Genomic DNA, 17164 nt, shown 5'->3' with positions numbered 1-17164 from the left:
CCCATCCCACCCCATGTGCTAAAGGGATGATGGTGGTTTAAATGTGCATTATTTTATTTTTTGCTTCCACGCTTTTATCTTGGGAACAATGCGTTCAACCAACATGACTAACTACAGTACCGGTATTCAAAAATAAAGTTTGATGAATTCTCTACATTTTTTGTTCAGTAAAGTTCCTTGATATTTCTAACAGTTTTCAAGATATCCACTCTTGAAAGTGTGGAATTATTGAAATAACAGGTTTTTATTCAAATTTTTTGCTCTTTCAGAGCATATAAATCTCCAACAATGCATTCTAAAAATTATTGCTTATTGTAGGTTAGGTTTGTAGAGCATTGGATTCTCTTTGATAAGATTTATTATTTTACTAATCCAAGTTCTTCTTTCATTGTTATAGAAGCTTCAATGTAGGGGGTGAAATTTTCAATTTTGCAACAAGTGTAAACTCAGCGGTTCCACACCAGAGGGGATGAAGATGCACACTTTTGCCATGCTCACCTTCTAAACAGTCCCAATTGAGCTGAAAAGTCAAATATTATGTTCCAGACACCCCCTTCAAATTTCTTTGTTAAAATGATCAAGTGTTGCAGCATTGAAAATTCAACCCCTACATTAAAGCTGCTATAACAATGAAAGGAGAACTTGAAATAGTAAAATAATTGAACAAGCGTTAGCGAATTATCATTTTTGACTTACTGGAGGTCAAAGTCGTTGTCCGTCTGTTTGTATGTTCTACAATAACTCAAGAAATAATTGATCTATCAGCTTCAAATTTTAAACACGTATTCTTCGAACCTTTTTACAGGTCTAGTTCGTTGGTCAACAAAATTGACTCACTCCTTCGTTTTTTTACAGTATAAAAAATTAAAATTGAAAGTGCATAAGAAACAAATTTGTTGTGATTATTTATCATTCATTCAGCTGAAGAATTTATTGCAATATTACAACAGTTTTCCCATTCATTCATAACATCAGCTGTGACTATTTGGAAGTTATCACACAGACAGACTTTCATGCACTGACACATGATTTAAGCTGGTTAATATACAACGTAATTTACAACTTTTACATCGGGTTGAGATATCAATGTGCGGTTTTCGCCATTCATTTTCTCTTGGAACTCTGTATCGAAATCATTTATCATGAATTTGGATTCATATGAGGGACAAAGATGTTGAAGCGACAGAGTATATAGGCCTACTAACTATTTGTTTGGACTTTTAATTTAAATTTGTATCACAAATCTATTTAATTATTGAATTAGAATTGATCTATATATTATAATATTATATTATACTGTATATAAAAAAGCGAAATGGCACTCACTCACTAACTGACTGACTAACTCACTCACAGAACTAAAAATTTAACGGACCAAAAACGTTCAAATTTGGTAGGTATGTTCAGTTGGCCCTTTAGAGGCCTAAGAACGGATTTGGAAAAAAATCCAAAAATACGCCCAAAAACTGCGTTTTTCCAGCGTTTTCTCAGCTTTATCGAGAACAAATAAACAGAAAATGTTCAAATTTACTACAGAATCTAAGCTGGGCTGTAATAATGTTGTGTTAGAAGGAATTTGAAATAACGCCAAAGATACGCCCTAAATTGGCGTTTTTTGCGTTTTATCAGTTCTTTTATCAAGTAATAGACAGAAAATGTTCAAATTCGGTACAGAGGTTTAGCTAGGGTCTAAAAATTTTGTGATGAGGTGACTTTAATATTTCATCAAAGATAAGCCCAAAATCAGCGTTTTTCCAACGTTTTTCTCCGCTTTTCTGCGTTTTCTCAGTACTTTGACTTTCTGATGGAATGAAGCATGCTCAAATGAAAAATGCAGGCGATCGAAGCGAGCCCGCTGATCTCATTTTTGGACTAACCAGTCGGGGGTCCAGGGGGGCGGAGCCACCTGGCTGGACGGATATGGCGAGCGAAGCGAGCCTGACGGCTAGTTTATCAATAAAATGTAAAATAAGTCTATAATCATACCCGATAAAATCAGAATCTTTATGCAAAATTTCAAGTTAATCAGTTGGGTAGTTCAGATCTGATGATGAGTCAAACGTGTACCTATTAAAATTCTAGTTTATAGAAGATATAGACTATAGATAGAAGGTAGGAGTGTAAGATTCAAGTTGATGTTATTTTTCTGTTGGCTGTATCAACTAAGGTGGATGTGTGGGGAGCCCAGAGTTCAGTTGATTATGGCAATAAATTTTATTAAGACAGTGATAATTTGTTCCCTATATTACCTGAGTCTAGATTAGAGCAGTGCGAATGCCAACAACTTTTAAAATGGAACAGAATGAGTTGTTTAATTTTTGAGGTTTATTTCAATTTAAAACCCTTGACATGCTATTTCCGTTATCAAAATAAAATAGCAGTCTTTTAGCTCTACAATTAGTCAAGAAAACTCTTACAAGAAATCTACAAGTTTTATTTTACATAACAGTACTAGGGTGGGTGGTAGAATGAAAGTGAATAATCACAATGAACGCAACTGAATCAGGAGATAGAATAAACTTGAATCAAACACCGGTTAAGCTTTCAAATAAGATTTTTTATCGTGTGTCTAATAGACAACAGAATACAACATGTATGGCACCTTAACTCTAAACTGTAAACTGGGAAAATTTCGAGCGTCGTCTATTCCACCGCAAGGCTACATTTTGTGCCTTAGTAGTATGCCTACCAGGCTATTAGGAGATTTGTAGATTTGTTTCCAAACAGCAAACAAAGTACAGCGATGGTAACTACCATGATACTGTTCCTACTTCACACAATAGAAGCTGGTCATTAGCATGATAATTGCAATATTTATTAGTGAAAACAGTAGTGTACTCAGTACAGCCAGGGACAAAAGTTTCTCACTAAAGAGCTACACTATTTGTCAATGTCAAAGAGTGAAGTTTTTCTCTACTAATACAATGCTAGCTAATCCATGCTTAATTTTATGCAGAGCAATGATCTAGACTTTCAAAGAGACTTTTCAACTTCCTACTTCTATCCTTGGACTTCGCCGTAGAACCGAAACATAATTTCCAAGTAACGAATTTAGCTGGAAACATTTCAGCACTCACGACTAACAATAATATTATATAGGTACTGTTTGTGCCTTAGAGCATCATACAATAATCTAGCCTCGCAACCATTGTGTAGGAAGATTAGGATGTACCTTAGATCCCATTATTATGAACTCTTTTCAAGCACAACAATACAAATTTTATTTTGATCCAATTCTTTTGAGAACATTTCCTTGTTAGGTGAGAAGATGGAAACGATTAACAATAGATAGTATCTACTGTTCCAATAGAGGTCATTCAAGAATAATGTTACGTTTTGACTTTTTACGGTGAATTATATGTGTATAATGCAAGTCTCAACCAACATGAGAAAAATACACCGCACAGTCACCAAATAATTCAATTTCACATGAATCTGCAGAAGAGATTAAATTTGACCATTTTATAATTCATAGGTACATATTATTGTGTTTATACGCAATGAATCACTGGTCCACAAGCTACAAAGATAATCGATGATAATCAATAATTAATTATTGATTAGTTGAGGATGATAATTCAATTCGAAGAAGCGTTCAATCAAGTATGCATTTCCATTCAAAATCCTAATTTTATTTCAAACCATTTTTTTTATAAATTATTTTTCTCATATTATTTCTAATATTAGATAAAATAATATTCATAATCATAAATTAAAAAAAAAAACTTCCTCATCGCAACAATCGGATATTTTTTATAAAAATCCAAGTTGTATATTGACTTTGTTACAGTAAAATGACTTCTTTTAATGCTGATATTTTCAATACAGTTTACTATTTGTACCTTTAGTAAAATTCAAACTCTTGATGTATAACAGCCAACTTGTTTGAAAGTTACTTTGAAAATCAAAACATTTCTATTTATTAGCCTACTTCAATAATATTGTAAAGACTTATTTCTTTCCAACTTCAGAGTATCTCCATAGAGTAAAGATACCGTTTAATACTTTTATCTTTAAGTTTTATCTTTTTGTATGTCTCTGGTATCTCTATACCAATAATTATTGTTTAAACACTTTAAAAACAACCAACATCTCCTCCCATACAGGTAGATTAAAATAAATGCAACACTCCAATTCAAATCATACAATCAAATTATCATACTATACATTCATAATATACTATAATTACAATAATTACTGTTAAGGGTGGTGACTCAAAAATAATTTTCCTTATTGCCAATTTAAATTACTACTCCATTAATACTACAAGCTTCATTCAAAAACAGTACATAACTTACTTGTAATATTGCTCTTTTACTCACCTTGACTAGAGATTGCAGTATATTGCCATCAAGAAGACTCTTGAGAAAAATCAAGTCAGTTTCCGTTGCACCGACCCGACCGTTCAATTGAGACATATTCTCTCTGACATGTTGGATGGCAGCTGAAAGCAACAAAAATTGTGTTCAAAATATTCAAGAAAGAAGCAAAATGATTCAATAGTTCAACCTTGATGGTATTAATTCCTTCAGTAGGCCTATGCATCAAATTTAAAACAGGTGTAACTTACGTCGGTACATGGTATTTTCAGAAGACAATTTATTAAATAATACTAAACGAATTTTATTTATGAGGATTTGGCAATTTATCAAAGTGTATAGATTTGAGTGCAAGTTTCAGTGTAGTTTAAATACAAATAACACTGAACAACTATTTATTTACAAAATACTAGTAGTTCTGTGAACAGTAGACCTCGCGCAGTTATAAACCACAGCCTCCTCTTATACTGTCCATCAGAGTAAATCCTGTCTGTATGTCGTGTCGGCGAGATATCGGTGTGAAAACGGTTAATGGCTGTTTGGGGGTTGGTGTATCAAAAATGCTAACATCAAAAGCTAATCTCCTTTAAGACATACTGGCAACAGGTCAGCCCGAGTTCAAAGCAGAGAAAGGTCGAGAGACAAACTATGTTATTTTAGTTATTAATAGCATGCAATCAATAGTTCATTTAATAGTACATAAAAATTACATTCAATGAGGCATGCAATTAATAGTCCACACAGCAGCTTATTTTTACCAAATCACATTGAGATATTGAATTGAATGCGTCATTGGATGCAATTTATAATCCATTCGACAGCTGATTTATGATGAATAATTCTATAGTCTGATTTTTACTTCAATATTAGAGTATGAATGAGGCTCCTTTTTCCTTTTATATTATCCTTGAAATGCAAAATTTCCAAAAACCTTGTAAAATTCCATGAAAATCTATTTCCGTAAATGCGGAACATATAAACATGAAAACATATAAGAGAAATGCAAAACCGTCGACTTGAAACTTAGACCTCACTTCGCTCGGTCAATAAACAAGTATGAATGAACGATTATGAATGAAGAGACAATACTTGCAGCCTCAGACTATTTTCAAATGACAACATATAATTTTTTCTCTGGATTATTATTCTGAGACAAACTTGGAGCTGAATACATTATTTGTAAAAAAGCATTCCAACATTCATGAAAGCGAGTTTCTCAATTTTCTTTCAATATTTTGCAATCATGGTATTCAATGTAGCCTGGCATTGCTGCTCCATCAAAAAATCCATTTCCTTTCCAATATCGTACAACTCTTTAACAGATTTTTCGGTTGATAATATAGAGATAATTTACGCCTACCACACTTATGACACTCGACACACGTATCTTGGTGGGGTGACAAAAACGTCTATTTCTGTACAATAGTTTTATAGTCTAAGCCTGAATTAGATTTGGTTCTTGTCCCAAATTCCATGTCGTCACATAGATTATGTGGATGATAGTATAGAGAGTGAACTGTCTAACGGAAACTACTGTCTCCATTCCAGGAAAGAAGACTGGGTCCAGAATAACTCAAGAAAACAAAGGAAGCGCTTCGGTCAGATTCGGCTAGACCAAGCTCTATTTTCAGACGTCTACTACAAACTTCTGGAAGTTGTTGTTGATCTTATATTTTTTTCAATTATTATGCTTTCAGCACCCAACAAAAATCATTATATGAAGCCAAATTCAACTGCAAACACAAATTGGAGCCGAGTATTTTTCAAAAATAATGTTACAGAACATTAATTGCTTGAAATGGTTGTAGCGAATTGCAATTTGGATAGTCCGACGCACATTTTATGCCTTACATCCATCCATTGTTGTTCAATCAACTTAACATAACTACTATTGTTATTATTCGTTCTCTCGAACGAATTGGATGTTTCTATTGTGAGCTAAATCCATATTTGATTGAATTTCAAGTATTTAATTTTATTCTAGTAGGCTATTGTCATAATAATTATTAATAGTCATAGGTATTTTACTAATAAAAATAGTACAGAATATAGAATCTGCACTATACTATGTAAAGTTCAGAGTAATCTGTATAATACAATACACTGTATAGTAAGAGTACCTACAGAGAATACTTTTATTCTACACATTTTAATCGATCAATAATAAACCGATCAAATCGAAAAATAATAAGATTAATCGATCAATATTAACTTAACTTTAATAAAAAAGTAATATTGCAATGTTACAAAAAATTTAACCGTAGTTATTACGGTATTCATCATCCTATAATCATCCTTGGTGAATTAAAAAGCTATACCCAAAATTTCAAGTTAATCAGTCAAGTAGTTCAGACGTGATGATGCGTCATTCGTGAATTTCTTATCCCGTACGTGTATAAGCCAATTCTTTCCTCTATTATATTAAAGAGCAATAGATTGATATTATACATTAATAAATGAACAAGTTATTTCAATAATTACACTCTTACAGATTAGTTCAAACACCGTGGGATGTTTAGAGCAATTAAAATATTTTTAACATTGAATAAAAGTGTATTCTACAGGTAGGTACTGTATATTAAACATATAAGGATATTCATTCAATGAGAATAATATTCTAAATTAATAGAAATGAGTGATTTAACATTAAAGGATATTGCCGCCTACCCAAAGTCAGTAAATTTGATCCCATACACTTTGAAGGTACCAAGTCATTACAGAAAGCATACCTACGGAGCAAAAATGGTTGAAAAAAAATCTGATGTGGCAGACTCACACTACTTTCCTTGCCGTTATGAAAATTAATCACCTGACCCTAGTGTTCACGCGCATCTCAAGTCTACTTATAAACAAAGATCTGAGCCAGCTGGTGACAGGACAATAACGCTGGAGACATACGAGGTCTGCTATCTATTCATAGTGAATAATTTAATAGAATCAACAGTTGCCGACAGTTTGCAATTGGATAATCACATTTTCTCGAATTTCGTGCTAATTTTACTTTCCTTGCCCTATTACCATAGGTAAGGAAAGTATTACTTTCCGAAAAAAATTAAGATTCCCCATTTTGTAGATTTCTGTACGTTTAGCATGAAAATCTCTACAATTAATGTTCAATAACATTTTCACCTAAAATTGAAAATAAGCGCGAAATTCGAGAAAATGTGATTATTTCAATATTGCAAACTGTTGACAAATTTTGATTCTATTAAATCATTCACTATGAAGAGATAGCAGACATCGTGTGTTTCCAGCGTTATTATCCTGTCACCAGCTGGCTCAGATCTTTGAATAGTACTAGACTTGAGATGCGCGGGAACACTAGCGTCAGGTGATAAATTTTCATAATTTTTTTTTCATAAATTTTCATTTTTAATTTTAGGTGAAAATGTTATTGAACATTAATTGTTGAGATTTTCATGCTCAATCTTTTCCAGTCGAAATGTTTTGTTTAAATTGTATCTGAAGCCTGATAATTGGGAATCTAAATCCGAACTTTGCATAGATGGGGCGGAGCTCCTGAAATTTTTACTGATATGGGACTTGTCGTAGTTGATAGAGCTTATCACTGACTATTCTAGGAATGAATTTAATCAGAATCGTTGCAGCCGTTTTCGAGAAAAACGCGAAAAACCCTGTTTTTGACAACATTGTAATATTACATTTTTTCTCGATTGGAATCGAATCTTCAATTCGAGATCTATAAAACTTTATAGTAAATATCAGAGTCATCGATATACGGACAACTTTTTGACTGAGAATTTATCGTAAATGAATGTGTTGCATGTTCAATGGTATCACTGAAAAAACAAACTCTGTAAACAGAGTTAACAGAATTAACAGATAATATAGAGGATATATAAAATTTAAAATAACAGTTTCAAAATAAAGTTTTATTGAGAACAAATATAAAATGTGAATTCTAAACTTGTAATTTATAATTTTTTGGTGACGTGTCCGTAACGTCGACACTGGTTTGAGGTGTCTACAAAGCTTTGCTCTGTACCTTGTAGCTAGGCTTCCTCCTTCTCTCTAAAATGGTGGCTGGCTATGGAAAGTGTTTTGTGCTCTCTGAATATTTTTCTGTTTAATTGAAATTTATTAATGTTTTAAATTGAGTTTTGAACAGTTTTATGGTGTTCTAAGTTTGTGTATTTTGATTTGTGTGTATACAAGCCTATAGCCATTGTTTTCAACTATATAAATTGGATAAGTATTTAGCTTGTAGTGACTTTAGATGCTTAAGCATGTAAGATATTGTTCTTTGTGTATTTGTGTAGTGTATTGCCAAAATTCTTCTGAAGATTATAAGTTCATTTGCTCTGAAAACTGGATTTCTCATCCATAGGCGATAGATCCATTCATAGTTTACCAAGAATCTATTACGTTGGAGCCGATAACCTTCCTTAGGTTAATAGGTGAAAATTTGCTATCCAACCGATTTAGGAGAAATTGGTAGCACGGCAAATGTTACCCCTGTGGTGGGACCGAATTACAAAATAAATATGTCCCAAATGGTACACCATGAAATCCCTGGTTATAAAAAATTATTGGTAGGATAGATGTCTTGATGGGTTATGAATGGTATACTGCTGAATGGGAGGTCGGTTCAAGAGAGATCAAGTCCTAATGAATATATTATCTGTGCAGACTAGCAAAATGGCAAACATTAAAAATGATCTGAATCTTATAGCGTTCCTAACACAAAAGTTTGATGAGCAAAATGCTAGGTTTGATGAGCTAAATGCTAGATTTGATGAGCAAAATGCTAAGTTTGATAAGCAAAATGCTAAGATTGATAATTTGAAACAAGATCAAAATGCTAGGTTTGATGATATGAAGCAAGAATTTGCTAGCATTAGACTAGAGCAGGTTAGTATAAACTTTCTATTGAAAGATGCACATGAAACATTGAAAGATAATCATGAAGATGAAAGCAAATTGAAGCAGGATAATAGTAGTATTAAGATACAAGATCAATTAGTTCAAGTTTCAGATAATGTAGGCCTAGTTACTGGTATTGAAAAAATAAATTCTAATGAGATAGTAGAATTGAGTAATGTAGTAGGTAGGGAGTTGTCTTTATTGAAAGTCAACAGTAAAGAAAGTAGTATTGCCAAATTGATAGTTAGGAAAACAGTAAGTAAAGTGAATGTTTACATGAGACAGGTTTCTGTAGAGGTTAGAAACAATGTAAACAAAATGAATCTTGCTTTGAATCAAGTTGATGAATTCAACTTTCAACTGAAAATTGAAAAGGTGTATGCAAAGCATTATCTAGTGAACATGACTGACTTTTGTAAGCAAAATGGCTTTGTTGAAACAAATGAACCCATGAACAAAATCATGTTCTTGAAGAAAACAAAGCACAAAGTCTCCATTGATGTGTTAGTATTCAAAGGTTGTTTCAAGTTGCTTACTTACAAGATGATGACAGTGAATCACATGATGAAAGGGTATTCCCCAGCACACAATGATTAGGAATCCTGTGTTATGCCGTGATTCAGAATAGCATAATCGCTACGCAGTGTATGGTAAGAGTCCATAATTGTGTCTTTTTTCTTTCCTGTAGCCTATTTTTCTTGGCCCTTAATCTTTTCAAATTTCGATTCTTTCCTGTCTTTGTGTAATGTTCAGTAAAATTCTTCTATGATGCATATCTTAGCCAATCTTGTCCATAGTCATTTAAATTTGTATTCTTCTGAAATAATATTAGAAGTTAAAATAGTAGTTTATTTTCCTAATCTTCAAATTGTTGATAAAACTTAACTTTTCTAAAATCTATCCATTGTAGTGTGAAGAATTGTGTGCTTGTGACATATTTTTTCATCATGTATCACTTATGTGAAGTGTATCAATTTTGTGTATATTGTTTTAGGGAATTTATTTACCCAATTTTCTTTTTCTCTTGTTTGTATTTTTTAGGGAACTTATTTACCCATTATCCATCTTGATCATCTTTGTATTGTAATCTTGAAATGTTTGTATTTATTATACAGTCTTCAAATTATGAAATTATTTAAAAAATAAATGGTTCAATTTAGAACATGCTGAAATCTATTCTTATGTATAAATTCTTTTGTTATCATAAATAAACTTTAAAATTTGAAAGTATTAATGAATTGTGTAGCCATATATATGAGATGTATTAATGAAATTTAACTTGAATAATAATGTTTTCATTAAATAAAAACGTCTTGTTATATTATTAATTGAAATGAGTTAAAGGTTAAAATTTCTCTAATGTTTTTGTAATTGATGTCTTTTCCTAAATTTTTTAAAACTGTTTATTATATAAATTTTGATATGATTGATTATCGTTTGAAATGGATGCTGGAGTGTATGTAGAAATTTTAGTGGGGTTTGCTGATTAGAATTTTGCTGGTATGTGATTGTTTTTTGAGATGGAAACCCATTATTGCCTAAAGAAGGAATAACAGAGGTTATGACTTAGAGAGGCAGTAATGAGATAATATTTTTTTGTGTTGATTACTTATGTTGATTGCCATAGATGCAAAATAATGATTGATAATGTTGATTGCCATAGATGCAGATGATTACTTATGAATATTGATTGCCTTTGAAGCAAAATATTATTGATGTTTTGAATGATTTCTTGTTTAATGATTGATAGTAACGTTTTGTCATGAAATGTAGTTTGTGTTTAGAACATTGAAAAGTCGAAATAAACTATAGTATCCAACAAACGATGATTAATAATATTGAATAATTTGCTTTTAATAAAATATTTGAACAATGAATAAATGGAAATGAAATTATTTTTTTTTCTAGTGAAATTTTGTAATTGATGTCTCCATATTTCACAATATATGTATTGCTGACTGTATAATAAGATGTTAACAAATTTCAATTTTATATTGATTATATACTTAAAATTAATTTTCATGTGTATTAGATTGTATTGATAGCCTAATCAAAATTTTCCTTTTAGTTTATAAGCATTTTAAGATAACAGGTACAGCATGGACATTAACATTGAAATAATTATCACGTGAATCTCGAAATCGACAACAAGTGAACGCCATGAAGAGTGTTAAGAACATTTGGGTGATTTTCGAACTAGTGTGACTCATCAATTGAATAACAACACCAATAACTACGCCACTATCTACGCTGATGCCTACACCAATAACTACGCCAATATCTGCTCTGATGTCAATATCTACGCCAATAACTACACCGATGCCTGTGCTGATGCCAATGCCAATATCTACGCCAATGCCTGCGCCGATGCCAATGCCTGCACCAATGCTGATGCCAATGCCAATATCAACGCCGATGCCAATGCCGACACCAAAAAATATGCCAATGACAACGCCAACGCTTATTGCTGACCTTGTATCTCAAACTTCAACACTATCACATTACCTGGAGGTAATTGCCATCCATGTTCACATTTGCAACTTTGAATTCAGAATAACAGTCACAGTATCATGAAAGAATTGATTCAAAAAATCCTCTCCTAAATTATTCCTGTATGCAGAACTCTAAACCTTGAACACTGAAAATATCAAAAAACCAAACCTTACCTAAATTAATCCTCACCTAAATTAATCCTGTATGCAGCGTCTATCTCTTTTCCAAAAAACGAATAACATTGTCATTTCAAGCCTGAAATGTACATTGTATAATTAGAAATATGATACAAAATTTACGTGACTCTGTATCGAGTTTGGTATGCAGCCGTCTACTACAAGCATGAGGCAATGCTAACTGAGATGTCACCTGTATCGAATTTGATATGCATCAGTCGACTACAAGTATCAGCCCAACACTACGAGTATTCGGATCAGCCCAACACTAACGTCATCACACTGGAGTCACACTTAACTGAAAATCATACTGAGTGCCTTAACGGTCTGTTTTCCAAAATTTGCATCGATAAAATCAACCGCGTCAATAGTGAAAGAAATGAACATTTTTTGATTTATTGAAATTTTATGTGAAAATTAAATGTAACAATTCATCAATTCATTTAAAAAACAAAAATAATAATAATTTTTTTATTCAACATACTAATTTTTTTTTATGCAATAAAAATTGAATTTTTCTATCTATTAAATTTATGTGCAATTTCGAAAAACTATTCTTTATATATTAAACTTTCTGTTGAGATATTTTCCTTTAAATTATAAAGCTAAATCAAAAGTAATTTTGATATTCTATACTTTGAAATATTGTTTGGAAACATATAACAAATGCTATTGATGAATGTTTATAATAATTTTCAATATTATAGGACAACATGTAATGTTTTTATAGAAAAATTGTTACTGTTCTCGAATTTACAATTCAAAAATTTCCATTTGGGTCAATGTAATTTTTTTTCTTTAAATTTTCAAACAGTAAAATTTTTCATGTCAAGAGGGGGGTATTTGTAATATTACATTTTTTCTCGATTGGAATCGAATCTTCAATTCGAGATCTATAAAACTTTATAGTAAATATCAGAGTCATCGATATACGGACAACTTTTTGACTGAGAATTTATCGTAAATGATTGTGTTTCATGTTCAATGGTATCACTGAAAAAACAAACTCTGTAAACAGAGTTGACAGAATTAACAGATAATATAGAGGATATATAAAATTTAAAATAACAGTTTCAAAATAAAGTTTTATTGAGAACAAATATAAAATGTGAATTCTAAACTTGTAATTTATAATTTTTTGGTGACGTGTCCATAACGTCGACACTGGTTTGAGGTGTCTACAAAGCTTTGCTCTGTTCCTTGTAGCTAGGCTTCCTCCTTCTCTCTAAAATGGTGGCTGGCTATGGAAAGTGTTTTGTGCTCTCTGAATATTTTTCTGTTTAATTGAAATTTATTAATGTTTTAAATTGAGTTTTGAACAGTTTTATGGTGTTCTAAGTTTGTGTATTTTGATTTGTGTGTATACAAGCCTATAGCCATTGTTTTCAACTATATAAATTGGATAAGTATTTAGCTTGTAGTGACTTTAGATGCTTAAGCGTGTAAGATATTGTTCTTTGTGTATTTGTGTAGTGTATTGCCAAAATTCTTCTGAAGATTATAAGTTCATTTGCTCTGAAAACTGGATTTCTCATTCATAGGTGATAGATCCATTCATAGTTTACCAAGAATCTATTACGTTGGAGCCGATAACCTTCCTTAGGTTAATAGGTGAAAATTTGCTATCCAACCAATTTAGGAGAAATTGGTAGCACGGCAACATTTTCGCCATTTTAGCCCCCATCTTGAATTGCATTTGATCGAAATTGTTCGTGTCGGATCCTTATAGTGTAAGGACCTTAAGTTCCAAATTTCAAGTCATTCCGTTAATTGGGAGATGAGATATCTTGTACACACACAGACGGTATGTCATGCCATTCGGTGCTGTTTCAAGCAAGCCACTCCAGGCTGTTCAGGCACCGGCCGCAAAACATCGACGTTATTTTACGTAGATGAAAAATATTGTGATGTCATTTCATGAGTATAAAATAAAAATATAATTATTTGAGTTGCAAATTCATCATTGTATCAGTTGATTCAATTCTGGTAGTTCAATGAACCATTGAACACACAGGACGAGCCGCCACTGGACTTGATCACAATCAATTAAATATAATATGTACATGCAACCGTGCCTTACTCAATAGTAAATGGAGAAAAGATAAAACAAGAAGAAAATGATCAACTAACAGAAAAACTTTAACAGCAGAATAAAAGAAAATATTCCTGTGCAAAGTGAATGTGGCATTGAGCTACAAATAGTTATTCAATAGTTTATTATTGACCGAGCGAAGTGAGGTCTAAGATTCAAGTCGACGGTTTGGCATTTCTCTTAATGTTTAAATGTTTAAATGCTCCAAATTTCAAGTCATTCCGTTAATTGGGAGATGAGATATCGTGTACACATACACACACACTCATACACACATACACACATACAGACCAATACCCAAAAACCACTTTTTTGGACTCAGGGGACCTTGAAACGTATAGAAATTTAGAAATTGGGGTACCTTAATTTTTTTCGGAAAGCAATACTTTCCTTACCTATGGTAATAGGGAAAGGAAAGTAACAAGGTATGTATTTGTGATAGCAATTATCAATTTTATTTTATAAATTGTATAGTTTGAATTAATGAATTGTAATCTTTACAAGAAATATTTATTATTTAAGATGTAACAGTTACGGGAGTTGATATTCACCATTAAATCTATTTACAAGTACATCAAAATACCAGTAAAGTAAATTCTATTATCTTTACAGAATAGATTCTTCTATCTTTATCCAAGTACAGCAAATTATAATTATGGACAGGGGTTAAAATTCTCCTCTTCATGTCCAGTCATGTGTTAATCGATCCATCACTCGAATCATATTTTGTCTGGAGCAGAGCCAAGAGTTAACTAAGAGGTAAACAGTAACACGAGTCAGACCAAAAAGCGGTTTATCCTAGATCCAACCATCAAAGATGCAGAATTGCATTACTTCGATAATGTTTATTTACACAAGCCATGTGATAAGAGCCAGCTTAGCCATCAAGGAGAGTTTCTGGCACAGATGAAAGATTTTATTTACTTCTTTAGAACTATTCTGTGCTACATTTTTATTAACTTCTTCAAAGCTATTTTATCTGTGTTCCCGTTTTTATTTATTCAAGTTTTTATTTAATTTTTGAAACTATTTTATCTGTGTTTCTGGTTTACATTTTTATTAACTTCTTCAAAGCTATTTTATCTGTTCTCTCGTTTTTATTTATTCTAGTTTTCATTTAATTTTTGAAACTATCTTATCTGTGTTTCTGGTTAACAACCTGGGGGCCTGAAGCCCATTAAAAATTTAGAAATTCCTTAATAAAAAACAGCTAGAGCCCACAGAATACACACTAATTTACTGTATTTTATTACATGCTTTGCTTGTCTAGTATGCACATGTATTATCGTTAGTGGTTCCTTTATTAATACGATCCTAAACTAAGCCTATCTACAATATTATAAATGATGGAATTCGCTAACATTTACAGGAGAGGAAATACACGATTGAAGCAACTTCACTTATGGACTAATGTACTGATTGACTTGCAATTTTACTGAATATACAGAAGATGGTTATATACATATTTTCATTGTTATCGAACAATTAATTTTAATTTGATAATTGAAACGAATTTATCCAATTTGTGATTTAAAGTTTACAAAGCCCTACCAAACGCAACTTTCCCCAAGTGGATTCCTTGGCGTAATAAATTATTGGTAGCACGCGTGACTCATGTATGAGAGGTTGCGGGTTCAACACCTATCAAACTCTTTTATATTTGATAAGAATTTTCATCTCTGATTATCCAAGTAATTTCGATAAAATAAATAAGTATTATTTTTATGATTCTTGGAGATAAGGAAATTGCATTCTACAACATAAAGTTTTTCCCGGTGCAAAGCACCCGCTAGTTAATAATAAGATAAGCGGCTAAGCACCGTGCTATCAGCTTTCCCGTAAGAAGGGTGTTTGCTAATAGGTCAGTTTAGTTAACATTTATGTGCAGAAAATTGCAAAATATAACTTCTCGGTAGTTCAAAATCCATCTCCAAGTGGATATGATATTATCTCTCATCTCGCATGATCATCCTCTCATTACCCAAAAACAAACTTAGATCTTAAAAGTAGACATCATCCACACTAAAGAATAATATTTTCCAAAGTGCAATAAGGGCAGTCGGTTGTATTAGGCCTGATTACAATAGAATATCATAAAATTTATCATTTTCTAATTCATTAATTATGTCAATCTTTGGAATATGGATTTCCTCCACTTCGAGTTTAATGCTTTATTAGTCATAGTTATCTCAACTTGACGTAAGGTGTCAGTGGCGTGTTTGTATTATGATATTTGCAATCCTTACTTTCCGATTCAGCCATTCATCAATAAGATCATTCATTAATTATTTGCTTTTCTCACTGATGAATGATCAAATAAATATTAGAAGCTCCACAGCCTAGAAAACAAACCATTCCCAAACACATCTAGCAACTTGATCTACAATGCAAATCTGCAGTCCTGACCATTAGATATTCGCAAGAAGAAAAAGTTCAAGTGGACTAAATTTTTGAAGTCCTCAAGGTTCAACATCCTTCAAACAAATAATGCTAAAACATGCTCCCATATGTTTTCCCAGGGGGAAATTTGATTGTCTTGATGAAATTACACAGCTCTTGAGAAAAAGAGGACCTTGAAGGAATAAAGTAATAATAATTGAACCATTAATACAATTGTATTCAAGGTGAATGACTTTACATAGGTAACAATTCTTGGGTTAACCCAATGTTCTTTTCCAATTCAGAGGCTTCGTTATTACGAATTCTTTGCCTTTACGATGTTTAATCTGGCAGCATTAAAAGACTTGCACATAGTTAATTTTGATGATAATATTGTGCTGGTAATTATACTAAAACGGAAATGTGCGTCCTCCATAATTTATTGTGAATTACGAATGTTCAATCACCAGATTTACAAATGTATGCAAAGCATTGTACATGTTATTACCCTCTACATGTAGAAGAGATAATTTAATAAATTGTTTGTTTTATAATTATTGGAGCTGATTGACTAAAAGTGTTCTTTTTCAATAGTTTTAAACAATTTCTCTGTTCATTTCGGTCTCAATTAATTACCGTACTGTAGGTAGGGGAAAAACTTTTCTTCCTTCATATATTCTTCTTTTCCTTCTTCTTCTTTTCTTGTCACTCTTCTTCTTTATCTTCACTTTCTTCTTTCTCAACCACCCCACCACTTCACTTATTATTCACTTGAAAGAGTTCTTATGTACAGATAATAATTAGATTAACCTACCACTGTT

The 17164-nt window shown here is 32.0% G+C and overlaps 1 protein-coding gene across 2 annotated transcripts in view; it reads right to left on the bottom strand.

Annotated features, from left to right (window-relative positions):
- The window catches only part of LOC111054354 (MAGUK p55 subfamily member 6), a 70755-nt gene that overhangs the window by 23922 nt on the left and 29669 nt on the right, over positions 1-17164 (bottom strand). For both annotated transcript variants that reach the window (XM_022341368.2, XM_022341369.2), the window contains exon 2: positions 4323-4444. In XM_022341368.2, coding sequence (XP_022197060.1) covers positions 4323-4444 — 122 coding nt within the window. The remainder of the gene's footprint in view (positions 1-4322; positions 4445-17164) is intronic.

Source organism: Nilaparvata lugens, chromosome 3 (assembly GCF_014356525.2).
Source record: "Nilaparvata lugens isolate BPH chromosome 3, ASM1435652v1, whole genome shotgun sequence".
NCBI lineage: Eukaryota > Metazoa > Arthropoda > Insecta > Hemiptera > Delphacidae > Nilaparvata > Nilaparvata lugens.
This window is presented reverse-complemented; position numbering and strand designations above follow the sequence as displayed.